General features: G+C 39.3%; 1 protein-coding gene across 1 annotated transcript in view; it reads right to left on the minus strand.

The window, feature by feature from the left end:
* Positions 1–13,976, minus strand: part of astn1 (astrotactin 1) — a 402,453-nt gene that overhangs the window by 302,907 nt on the left and 85,570 nt on the right. Inside the window, exons 3-4 of the mRNA XM_078264989.1 lie at positions 908–1,158; positions 336–478 (exon numbers count right to left, since the gene is read on the minus strand). Coding sequence (XP_078121115.1) covers positions 336–478; positions 908–1,158 — 394 coding nt within the window. The remainder of the gene's footprint in view (positions 1–335; positions 479–907; positions 1,159–13,976) is intronic.

The following is a 13,976-nucleotide window of genomic DNA, read 5'->3' on the forward strand; positions in this document are numbered from 1 at the left end:
TCACGTCAAACAAAATAGTTGGATGTACATGGACAGGCAAAAGACGCCGCACGGGACCCCGTGAAGTGTGTCTCCGTTCATATTATCTGGCGAGGGCGTTTTACATGTGCCGTCTTTGTTATTGTTTGTATCCAGCCATCAGATGCCAGATGTCATCGCTCAACACCCCTGATGCTCAAAACCCCAGTTTAGACTGGTCCTCTTTATTTTGTTCATTTACAAAGTTAATTCCCCTCAGTGGTCTTTAGTGTTTTTGAAGTGTTCTTGTAGTTGATTTAATAAAACCTAGAATTGTTTTCATATTGGCCTGGCTGTTTGTGCGTCAGTCAACTTACCAGGTGTGAGGTCCATATTATTCTTGTCATTACAGCCCTGGAGGGAGTCCAGGGTACGGGTGACTTGGCTGGCAAACTCCTCACCACCGTTCATACACTCCCGCTGCAGATGGTGACGCAGGTCTGTAATGTCATACTCATACCTGGGGATGAGGTAGAAATCAATAAGTGTTGCAGTGTTACATGATCTTGGCTTGTATCTAAATTAGAATAAATATCACAAGCTGCTAACATGCTTGATGAGGCAGTCAAGATTTTAAAGTGTGACATGCAATGTGGATGTACTGATAAGGGAAGGAGTTTTATAATCTTGAACCTCAGAAGTCAGTGCAGACTAGAAATAAGTGTACTGTGTGCAGGTGGCATTATATGACCTGCTTTCTAACTAGTGAATTTTAAACAATTCTAACCTCCTGTTGCCAGTGTAAAATGTGGAATAACAAACCACATTCACATATTATTCATCTCACACACACACATTCTGTTGACTTTCAGCTACTGCATGTCCATATTTTTAGGGTTTAAGCATTTCAGATTAGATTCATCCCCATCCACCCAAACCCTACTTATACCCATCCAAAATCGGTGTCTCCCGGATGCTGAGGGTACCGCTGGAGTTCGGCCCCTGACCCCGAGAGTTCCTCAAGCTCTCCCGGGCCTGGCCTCCCATCAGCACGGAGGGGATGTAGTGGATCTCATTAGCTGCCTCAGCGCTGGCGCTCTTCTGGGGCTGAGGGATGCGACGGCGTTTACACCAGCGCCTGCGGGTGTAGAGGATCAGGACCAGGCACAGGACGGACAGCAGAAGGGCGATCATCCCGCCCTGAGGGGAGGGGGATGGCATTTGAGGCAGAGACAGGAAAAAGGGGACAGGAGAAAAAAAAGCAAAGAGAGAGAGAGAGAATCAAAGGGGAGAACAGATTCAGAGAATCTTGCCAAGTCGAATACGGATCAAAGTCAAAGCCGTAATGCCAACAGCACAACTTGAAAAAGGTTGCAGATGCAATTTAGTGAATAACACCTACAGTGTGTTTAAATGACAGCTGCTCTCCTGCTGCTGTGCGACCATTTCACCTTGAGACAAAGCACAGGAAAGTTCAGAACATGGCTCTTAACTGATTTCCTAGTGGAATGTAAGCCATCGTAAGCAGCTATAAACCGAATCCCCATTGAAAGTACTGAAGTCAAAGCCCAGACTGTTAAAGGTATGGTTTACATATTTTTTTTTAACAAAGGGATAGTTTGACAACTTGGGAATAACATGTATTTACTTTTTCCTGACAGTCAGATAAGAAGGTTGATACCCCTCTCATGTCTGTATGATAAATACTGGGTGTAGCTCGAGCCAGAAACCAATTAGCACATAGGCTGGAAACGGGAAAACTTTTGTGTTCAATCCTTCTTAAAAACTAAGTTTAAACAAGCTGTGTTTATGGGGGGTTATGTGCCGAAACATTTCTTGGCCAGGTGCAGTAACTGCCTGGAGTCTGTCCGCCGTGGCAATGACAAGACATGCTGCATGGAGAGATGAAAGAGAGCTCGGCCATGTAGGTCTGTCTACACTGACATTTTACATTCCTTTGTTTTGTTGTATATGTATTACGGGAATGACAAAGACAAGCTCAAACAGATAAGATGGGACTAAAATAGTGATTGTAAAATCAGACAATGACGGATTTGTGTCCCACAAGATGCCTTAACCTGTCGGCATATTTCCTGAATGTTAGTTTGTTTTGGCTGGCTCAGGATCAGTTGTCTCAGATGTAGGACATCAACATTTCTTTGCGCTCCATTAGTGACAATTATTGTCATTGCTTGTTCCAACCTTGGTGTCAGAAAGCGTGTTCCATCTGTTTGACCTATGAAAACTGAAGACTATGACTTCCAGAAACACCATGTTGTGGTAAGATCAGACAAGGGAGAGAAGAGGGGAAACTTAGGTAACATTAGGTTACTCCTAGGTTACAGGTCAGGGGACGAGAAGATCTATTCGGCCAAACTCCAACACTAAACCTGTCCTGTGTTCAAGTATGAATTTATGTCTCTAGACATTGAGGCTGCTTCATGATAAGGGAATATTTTGTTCAGGGACCATCTCTTTTTGAAGGGGCATTAACACACACCTTAGCCTATTTCCCAGAGAGCGAGAGACTGAACCTGCAAAACAACAAGAGCATCTGTGTTTGCAGTGCCTTTGTTATAGCGCCATCAATATCTTTGCATAACCCAAACTTGACAGCTTCAGCAGAAGATATATGCCACTTGGAAATAAACAGACACTTAAGAGTTTGGGATGGCACTACACTACAATGTGGTTAAATGGTACTGCTTAATCCTAATTCTCCTCAATCAAGAGTTCATTAAATGCTTCTCTATATTTAATCAAAGTCTCCCGAACCTGTTTCTGAGTTTTTCCATAACACTACCAATAATTAATATGGTGATTTCAAGGTATATTAGGCTACTTATTGCTTCCATTTTTGACGAATTTGAAAAATATAAAATGTCGTTAGTAAAACTATAGTTAGTGTAAATGTTATGGCAACCTTGGTCTGTCTTTCCCACTTTGGGAAACAATGTAAGGACAATTTACACTTTATTACAATGTAGGTGTTATGTTTGTAAATAATAACATAGTACTCAATTCAATTCAATTCAATTTTATTTATAGTATCAAATCATAACAAGAGTTATCTCAGGACACTTTACAGATAGAGTAGGTCTAGACCACACTCTATAATTTACAAAGACCCAACAATTTCAGTAATTCCCCCAAGAGCAAGCACTTAGTGCAACAGTGGTGAGGAAAAACTCCTTTTAGGGAGAAACCTCAGACAGACCCAGGCTCTTGGTGGGCGGTGTCTGACGGTGCCGGTTGGGGGTGTGATGAACAATGGCAATAATAGTCACAATAAAGCTAATGGAACAATGACCAGAAATAGTAGTTGTAGTAGTTCATGGCGTAGCAGGGCACTGCAGGGCGTTACAGGACGTAGCAGGGCACAGCAGAGCATAGCAGGACGTAGCAGGACGTAGCAAGATGTAGTAGGGCACTGCAGAGCGTAGCATAGCAGCATTCATCAAATTAATTAAAGAGAGCTTGGAACACAGAGCATTCCAATGACTAGTAATGGTCAAATGAAGCTTCATGGAGCTTTGTGAACCATTTTCTTTCTTTTTCTGAACCCACTAGATAGCGCTCTTGGTTTCAAGAAAATACGTTACATGAGACATTACACTTAAAACTAGGGATGTCCAAATGTGGCTTCATTAGTTGGATTTGTTGTCGCCACTAGATTGCGGTCTTTGTTTAAAGAAAAAAGGCTCAAGGAATGGCAATTCAGTGTGCTTTCAACCCTTTGTTGAACAGAGAGTGCCATCCGGTGCGCTCAGAAAATAAAGAAAATGGTTCACGAAGCTTCATGATGCTTCATTTGGCCATCACTAACAATGATCCTAGCAGTCAGACAATCAAACAATCAATGGCTGTGGACAAGCAAACACCTTAGCCAGATAATCTAAAGCACTTCATTTAAAAGGTAAACCTGAATGTGAGCACACCTGAAATGTCAGTAATAATCCCTCATTTCATAGGTAAACTGTACTAGTGAACTACGCTGAAAGGTCTATGTTGAACAAGTAAGCCGGTCTGTAATCTGGGATCAATGGACAATTTGAGTAATAATTTTACTGTTTGGTATTGTTTTCTTTATCAAATAAATTTGTCTAATCTGGGGGTTTGTTTAAAACCTGTGTGATAGAATGCTCGTCTTTCTGGCTTAAGGAAAAGGTCATACGGAAAACAGCTCTTCTGGCAGCCTGTGGAAATATGGGAGAAAGAAGACTATTGTGACTTTCAATATCAGCTCATACATGTACTCCAGGAAGCACTGATACCAGGTCACATCATCATGTTTATTATCTTACTATTATCTTCTCTGTGATTTTAATGACTCGTGAGATAGTTTGTGTGGTTGAGTGATGCAGCAGCATCCAAACCAGCACCTGCAGGTGATGAGGATAAGGCGCAGGTACAAGATGGACAGATGAAGGGCGTTGAGCCTGCCCCGAGGACAGGTTAGCAGGGAGGACAGAGACAGAATCAGACAGAAACCGGAGAGCAAATGAGACAGCGAGAGTGAGAGTCAAAGAGGAAGCGGAAAAGGCGAGGACAGTGTCAGAGAATCTCGCCAAGAAGCAGGATACGGATCAAAGTCAAGGCAAGTCAAAAGCACACAGCCTGTGGAAACACAGGGGATGGACAGGGATTGTCAGTTTGAACATCAGACTATATCTCTACCATGAATACATGCAATGAGAATAGATTTCTGGGCAGTTTTATACTAGAGATTTCTTTTTTTTATCTGATGTCATTATTTGCATTTTTAAGGTTACTGAACAGACTATTTGAGAGTAAATGACAGGGAAGATGAGATAACATACAGACATTGTGTGATTGTAATTTGGACCCATAATGTTGCATGTACAGAATTTGCAGTTTACCACATCCTCGTGTCTAATCTGATGCTACCCAGCTGAAAACTGAAATGAAAATCTGATACATTGTGCAATTTGAAAAATGTCAAAAAGAGTCACAAAGAGAGAACGACAGAGACGTTTCTGTCTTTCCTGCCTGTAATGCACTTCTTTTCCCTTTTTAATTTGATTTGAGCGAAACAAGGCCAAAGTATTATGAAAGAAAGGTTACCAATTGATGCTAAGCAACCAAAACAATAGTAAAATAGCAAGGGTTTAGTGAAAATTGATTAAAAAAGAATGAGAGAAAAAATATATTAGGATTAAACGGTGTGCCTGTTCAAACAAGCACAGTTATGGAAAGATAAGTAAAAATGATGAAACGAAAAATGGATTTTAATCAGTCATTTCCATAAAACATCCCTTTTTGGGAATTCTGGGGCTGAATAAAAATAGTGGGTTGAGTTTCTCATATTAATTTAAATTGGCAAAAGTAAAGGCTTATTTCCATAAATTGTTTGCCTAATCTGCATAGTCAAGGACAAATGACACCATGATATGGGCCACTTATGCAGTAAATCTGCATGCACAGTGGTCAAAAAGGAATGATTACATTTTTAGTAATTTGAAAGTCACTGATGAAGTCCCCTATTCATATAAAACAGTGCCTGCACACTAAATACAATAGTATATCACCTACAGTATAGGAAACTGTCACATTTTCCAGTTAAAAACTTAATTTGGGAAGTATCCGCTTATATGGTCTTCAATCATCTTCTAATATGCAATAAAACAATATGAAGCTAAGCCTAATGACATATGTGATACGTTTTGATGAACACATATCTTAAAGCTGCACTAATCAATATTTTTGTATGGGTCAAATGACTAAATGTAATGTAAAAGGAGTCGCTCATAGGGCCAAGTGCACAGGATTTAAAAAAACTGCAGTTCTCCTCAGCTCATTGTTTCGTTATTGTTTGTTTGTTTGGTTCAGCCTCCCCAGTCTCATCAATCTAATTTCCAGCTGCAATGGGCAGCTATTTTTAGTGAGAAGGCTCTAATAAACCCACTTTATCTATCTGCCTAGCTCCAAAAGGAAAGAAAGCATGAAGCAGCTAAAGAGCGAAATATTTCCCTAGAGGGTTGGTGAGGACCGAAACAGAGCTAGAAGGAGAGTGAATAGTGGACTCAAAGTTGAGAGGTTACCAAAGACAAATGAATCCTCATGTTGCTTGATGTGTAAACAGTCAATAGTTTGCTTACATGTTAGCAATATTAACTTTACAAGGCCATATTTCGTCAAATTTGTGTGTGGCGAGTTCAACCTAAAATAGCAAAGAAAAAACTATTAATCCAGATTTAAAGGCTAATCTAATCCTATATACAACTTTTTGCTAAAAGATGCTGCTAAATAATCTATACAATCAATTGATTCAGTCCATAGTTTGCCCACTATGGCCCTATAGTATAAACTAACGTGCCAGATAGTATGTTAACAGAGAACCTTCTGAGAAGCCGTCATTGGAAACAGTTTGGAAAAGGCCAGGCGCTTTAACCTGGCAGGTGATGGGATGAACCATTTGTCTATCACGTCCGTCAATGTTTGGAACGAACAGTCACACCCGTCACACACACACACGTAAACGACGCCAGTAGCTGCCAGTAGCTCCACATTGGATGCTGATTGGTTTAGTTCGCTACTGTTCGGTCAAAAACGCATTACTTGAAAGCCTGAAAGAATTCATAGAAGCATAGTTATATGTAACTCCCGTTTCCAGTTTTAATTTAAAGAGAGATTTAAAGCATGTAAAAAACTGAAAATGTGTCTGAAAAGCATCCGTTGAATTGACAGTCAAGGTGAAAGAGAGAGGGATGCTGGAGCAATGATCTGTCAGGGCTGTGGGGGGGAGGATGGGAGTGGCAATGGTCGTGGTTGCGGGGTAATCACGGAGGTGGTTATCTTGATGGAAATCAACTTTTTGAATTGGTGAACTGGTGTGTTAATGCTAAAATCAGGGGTTAAGTTGTTCTTTAATGCTTCTTTAAACATGCATCACTTCTCTTTTACTCTCACATTTGCTTTTGCTAATTATGACACATTTTTTACAAAGTTCATGGGTCGCTTTTTTTAATATAATATTTGCATTGTAGGAGAAGAGGTTTAAGTTGGTTCTTGTTGTTACTAACAGAGGCGGCGTCAGCCAATTTTGCCGGGGCTTCAGCCCCAAATGTTTTGAGTGTCGCCCCGAATGTATTTTGAAAAGTGAACTGACAAATATGAAACTGGGCAATAGCCTATGTAAACATGCCTGATCGCCTGGCCATTCATACCTGATGCTTATGCTCAGCACGGGTAGGAGAGACTACAAGACCGCCGAGGCGGTAGGCTACCGACTGTAAGATCCAGCAGATCAGATACGCAAAGCCCATGACGTGTTGTCGCCACAGCAACTTTTCAAGCTGAAGCCAAGAAGCGCTCTACCATTAGGCTACATTCCAGTTAAAGTGGTGTGAGAAGTGGTTCAACTTGGAAATTGCAACTATAAGGACTCAGCTATATTAACCTTGCATTACAGTGCTTAGCCTACATGTTTTGGGGATGAATCTAATGTGCTGGTGTTTCTGGTTGTTACATGAATTAATGTATCATTGAGGTGAATAATTCTCATGTGCACATTTAAGGAGGTTACTTCCCCAACAAAAGACGCAAAAGAGAAGGGAAGAGTAAATAATAGGCTACATGTGTGCTGACTCAGATATAATTAGAGAAGTCGATCCAAAGGAGAATAAATAGTTGAAAGCAATACAGAATGCCTGAGAGGCTTATTGCAATATATTCCATTATATTTCTATATTTTGAATGGTCCCCTATGTTTCCCTTTACATATTTCCAGCATAAATTGATTCAGAAAAAGGTAGAAATAGGTGCATAGAAATTCACCTGAATGCAGGAAATGAAGTGTTTAATGTTCAAAATTTTCTGGGGGAGGACACCCAGACCCCCTGCATCGTAAGTCACCACACAAATCTGGAAACAAAACCTTGGCCTTTGGGTTGCCAAGCCAGTTATGATTAGGCCAAATATTGGTGCCATCTAACTTACAAACCGGAAGCTAAAATGAACATACACTGGTTATTAACACGCTGGGAAAGCCAACTGCTGTTTTGCATTGCATTCAATTTATTTAAATGGGACCGGGCTACGCCCCGAACCTCCTCCTGTCCTGGAAACGTCCCTGGTTACTAATCTGGTAAAATAAAGAGTAGAGTTAAGGAATTTTCTAATTCGATAACTGAGTTTATGTAACTGTTAGTGTAAGTGTATAGTTAATGTTAAGTAGCGCCATTGTTCCATTCATCCCTGAGTAAACTACAGCAAGATGTCAAATGTCAAGTACTTCAAATGGTTCTCAATCAAATCTACCTCAGTGACAAATGTAATTCAAACCCATCAACCTGCATTAGCGTCGATGCGTGGAGGGGGCTAATATAGACCAAATGGAAAAATCTGGTTAATGTCAGGCATTACTTGGAATCAAAGTGAGGACTAAGTGGACTCTGTCCTCTTATACAGCCAATAAAACCAAACCACACATCAAAGCATGCCAGCGCTCCAGCCCCATAATCCACTTAATAACGGATGAGGATGATGTTATAATGGCACTAGTGCTCCTTATGACTTACACTCCTGTCATGTAAGTCCTGAATGGAAGAGAGAAGACATGGGCTTTCTCAGTCTGACAGAGCAGGCCTGGTATTAGAGCTGAGCTATCAATCTGTCACTTAGTCTCTGGATGCGAGGCATTAAGACGCAGGAAGGCGGAAAGATCGAGACTATCTGACAGCTACAAGATAGGAAAAGGAAGTTTCTTGCTTTAAATGCAATAATCTTTTTCGTAGCCAAAGGGCTACTGATGGATTTGATATCGAGATAGAATATTAGTGATGGAAATTGACAGTTTTTATACACTGAATCCACTCCTGAACCCAGTTGTCAATGCCATCAAAGTATAATAGGTAACACCTGCAATGGATTGAAATGAAACTTGAGTAATTAGCAACAGGCTTTATGATCCAGTGCTGGTTTTGACATTTAACAGATGTCAAAATGAAGTCGAAACCCCATTTCACACGTCACACAAGGGTTTCTCCATCTGAAGTGAGTAATAATGACAGAAATTGTTTGAATCATTTGATTCAATTTAGTGTATTCCATTAAAGCTAATATAGCATTAAGCCGTGGTGGTGTTTGAGTCTGTGTGGCGAAAAGGCATTAATGTAAAACCCCACATTTGTCATGTAAACATTTATTCTCTTGGAATTAAATGAACTCACTAGAGTCGGATGTTTTAAAGAGCTGAACAGACATTACAAAATCAGTTGCCAGTTTTTCTTAATGTACTGCATCATCAGAGGTTGTTCTGCCTTTAAAGCCACTATATGTAGAATTGTTAGTCAGATGATTATACTTTAGCAGCTTTCATATTATTCTGATAGCATAAATTATTGCTAAATGCAGCTCAAAAAACAGCCCAGCAAAAATTGTTGCAGAGATGTGTCCAACAGGGACAGTAATGCCTGTTGGTCCACCAAAAAAACTATTGGATTCAAATTTGGTACAGACATTCATGGTTCCCAGATGATGTATCCTTATCACTTTGGTGATGCCCTGAGTGGAACTTCTACGACCTATGATTAACCATAACTCTCCTATTTGCAAGGATAATCTGTTGGATCTGTGGTGAGTGGAATGGGAAGATGTGTGTACTTTAGTCTGCCACTAGAGCTGCAGAGGTAAACGGATTAATCGATTAGTAATTTTGGGCTTTGGGTATTGATGGCCAAATGAAGCTTCATGAATCTTTGTGAACCGTGAACCATTGACTTTATTTTCTGGGTTTTAACGTGTATGGACAGACGAGTGGAGAGAAAACATTTACATTATTTTCTGAACCCACTAAATGGTGCTCTTGGTTTAAAGAAAAAGGCTCAAGGAATGGCAATTCAGCGTGCTTTCAACCCTTTCCCATCTAGTGGTCTTAGAAAATAAAGAACTTTGTCTTCATGAAATAAAGAAAAAAAGAATGGTTAACTGAGAGATTAACATATTTTAGTTATCAAGTAAACATGATGTAAGTAGTGAAAGACGTTTCCGTGTGTGTGTGTGTGTGTGTGTATGTGTGTTTGTGTGTGTGTGTATTAATTGTAAAGTTTTGAAGATGGGTTCCTATAACATTTGTGTAGTGTCCTATAATATTTTGTCTGTATTGATTTGTTACAGCAGAAAGGTTTGGATCAGATTAAGACAATCTCTCCAGCAACAATTAAAAAAAAGTTCAGATGCAGTTTTCAACCGCAGCACTTGAAAAGTCTGGTTTTGTCATGAGTGGCATCTCTGTGCTGCACTATTGTCATCTTGAAGACTAATGTACTTTGTATAACTATTCAACAAATGCTATAAGTATACCACACATGCTCTTTTCTTTTTGCTGATATACAGTATGTAGCAATATGTTTGCCTTGAATTCTAATCATGTTCTGATTTTAATTTTGTATTGGGGATTGAGTTCAGCTCCCTAAATTGTTTTCAATACTACATACTAGGCCATCATAGTCTGCAGACTCTAATAGCATCCACATGTTATTTACATGTATTATACCTTAACCCAGTTATGTTTAGCGATTGTCTCTTTATGTTGAATTTAGCTGCTTTCTGCATATGTATGTACAAATAATTATCATATTCTGAATCACGATTTGCACAAATGTTGAACCGGTTCAAGCGACTATCATTCCCAAAGTATCATCTGCACAAATCCAAAACTAATTTCTACACTCGTTCAGGTGTGAATAATTCATTTGGTGGCAATGAATGAGATGTAGCAATTCACTACTGTTTCTACAAATAGTCAAAAAATTTGAAATGTGCAGTGGAACGCAAGGAAAATAATAGCTTAGGTGTTCTGCATGAAACCTGATTTTCAATTGCTGTTCCTGTAGGGAATTGTGACGGTTATTGAGTCCTTGGGTTTCATTAAAGACAGAACGTCTTGTCCCGACAAACAGAATGTCATGCAAACACAGGTTATAATCACCTAAATTGAAGCTTTTTCACACACAGTTGGACAATCAGCTATTCCTTTTGTATACCAGCTTTTACCGGCTTATTTATTAATTAAATCTCAATTCCAAAACACACAAATGTTATAGCACTACTTTACAGGGACTACTGAAAAACAGGACTGAGACAGACTTTGTGACAAAAAGTGGCAGTAAAGATGCCTCTTTATTGTTCAATGGTGTGAGTGGCCATGAAGCTAAACATTATCAGGCACGTATGGCAGCAGCTGGAAAATATTTTTTTTTTAAAAACATTAAAAGGCAACATTTGGCCTGACATAGCCAAAGCTGCCTCTTCATGATGTCCTTTCTTTTAGTCAGGGTTGTCTGTAAAATATATTAAATTGAAGCTAAAAATCCATGTTTTTTGTTGTTGTTTTTTCCAGTATAAAGCCAGTGTGATATCATATACGTTTGCAAGGGCACAATAAATCACTCAAGCAGCATGTAAACATTTCAGCTCCTGTGCAGGGCTGATTCATTAAAAGCATGCCAGCTGCTTTATAAGACAGTGACCCATGCTAAAATCCCAACACAGAGTGAAAATGATGACGCCATATCAATTCCGACTTTTCCTGTGTGCTCACTGAGACACAGCTTGAGGCGCAACACAGACACAAGAGTGGAAGAAACACATTAATAGAAAAATGATACGGTACATCACAGACATCATGGTTTTGGTAGTTTAGTCATGTGATCTGTTTGTTTCCGACACTGCTTTGAACATTATTTTTCAGTAGACTGTCTTATTTGAGCTCCATTACTGTATATTGTACAAGTGGAAATAGATGAAAGATGGGAGTGCTGTGAGAACAGTGATGTGATTTAGTTAGCTCAGCTAACAAGGAAGCTTCAATACTTCATACTGTTGAAAGAAAAGGAAAGCGGAGCATCCAAGTTCAAAATGCTCTGTACACACACTCCTTAGTGAAAGGTTAAAGCTGCATTACTGGGCAACTCTGGGGCTGCAAACAAGCTGAAAGCACAACACTTTTATACTATCACCTTTCAAGTTGTTATAAGTGATGGAGAAAGAGTAGATGTGCTTTCAGCCCCTTTTCAGAGTCTTTTTTTTTTTTTTTTACTTTATATGTGGGGAAAACCACGTTAAACAAATATATTAATCAAACAAGAGTATTTTTTCATACTTTCAAACGTGTCTGGAGGAGGACTTTAAGGTGAACACATTAGTGTACTGATACTAATTTACACAGACACAGAGCAACATTAACATACAGTACATAGTCGTTATTCTGGCCACTTATGTAAAACAAATATGCACCCCTCTAACTCTAAAGAAGAATATCCGGCTCCACTTTGTTCACCAGCTGGATGGGGAGTGTGCCTCTCTGCTGTTTGGTGCTGAGCAGGTAGTGTATAGTGGGTTTATCTGAGCTTTTTTCCGCTGGAAACAGCTGCCTGCTGCTTTTGAGAATGAGGATGACAATGGAAATGGCAAATTTACAGGCCCAAAACAATGAGCTAAAAGAGGTTAATATGCTCCATAGAGCTGAGGGGAGCTGCAGAGTTTAGTGATAACGCTCTGTGGATTCCAGACCTCTGAGTTGCTGCCCACATCTTAATATTCAGCGATTCAATTAGGCCTGCTGTTATGCCCATCCGTACGGAAAACCGGATTGCTGGTTTAAAAGGCACACTATGGGCTGTTTGCGTTTCTCTGTGGATTGACCATTTTGATACTTTTATATAGCAACTTGACCTGCTTTATCATCAAAAAGACATTTAACATTAACTTGTAACTTTTTACAAAATGGGCCCTTAAACCAGTTGAAGAAAGTAATTGGGATTAGGAATGGGTGCGTCATCTTCTGACACAGCTAGCTACCTACTTACATCCATGAAAAATAGTGACAAAAAAATGGCCACGAAAATGGTGTGGATGAAATTGTACAGGTTGTTACAGTCAAGTTGAGGAAACTCTGCACCTTCATAAAAAATGTTTAACTGCTCCAAGCAACCGTTAATGCTTTTTTCAGTCAAATAAAAATTCCATCTAGCTACAGACAGGCTGCGTGTCTTCCTCACAGCCCATAAGGAAGCTATGGATTGGTTTCTCTTGGTCGGCAGGCTTTTCAAAAACACGGCATGTGTGTGATGCTCAGAGAACAGCTCTGGAGGCTGGGATTCAGCCGGGACTACCGCTTTACAAGTGGTCAGGGCAGCATTGATTTAAGGTTTATACGATCAATCCTATCAACACGGGTTTTAGGAGGGTCACCACATGAATGTCAATATCCTATGAGCCAAGCTGTGTCACAATTACCGTCTCTCCCCATAAATTGAGCATGATATTGGTGTGTGTGTGTGTGTGTGTGTGTGTGTGTGTGTGTGTGTCCCTGTGAATCTTGCTCCCATTATAGTTTCAGCATTTTGTTTTTAAAGATCACTGGAAAACAATCACAGTGTAAATTGTGAACTGAACTGTGGTAAAACACAAAGTGCTCATACTGTAACTGCTCTACTCACACTGAAACTAAATGTAATGATTTTTTTTTAATAAATGTCACAGTCTTTACATAACATTAAAAAGAGAGGAAGAAAGGCATTGCAATGTTATATATATATCTATATGGTATTGTTTTAAATCTGGTTTTGATATAATTCAATTTAGCTGTTTCTGGCAAAAAAAATAGAAAAAAACTTCAATCTTAAGTCTTGAAATGGCATCAGGAAGGGGCAAAAGCATTGACAGAATATAAGTAAAAACGTACAATAATTTAAAAAATTGTGTATGTTTACATTCTATGTACAATTTTGTCATTGTCTACACTGTCATTTTATTATGTAAAACTTTCAATATACTTATATATTTTTTATATATCCAAAAAAAGAAGATATGAGACCTCAGCATCCTCAATGGTAAGTACTTTGACACCAGGGTTAAATATATTGTCAGTGTTTGTAGTTTGCAGATATATTAGAATTGTGTCCTTATTGTTTTTACACAGAAGCCTATTCTAGTTGCCATTATGTTTCTTTCGTGTAACACATTCGTTTTTGCAAATTAGCAAACGTATTTAG

This window comes from Sander vitreus, chromosome 12, assembly GCF_031162955.1.
Source record: "Sander vitreus isolate 19-12246 chromosome 12, sanVit1, whole genome shotgun sequence".
NCBI lineage: Eukaryota > Metazoa > Chordata > Actinopteri > Perciformes > Percidae > Sander > Sander vitreus.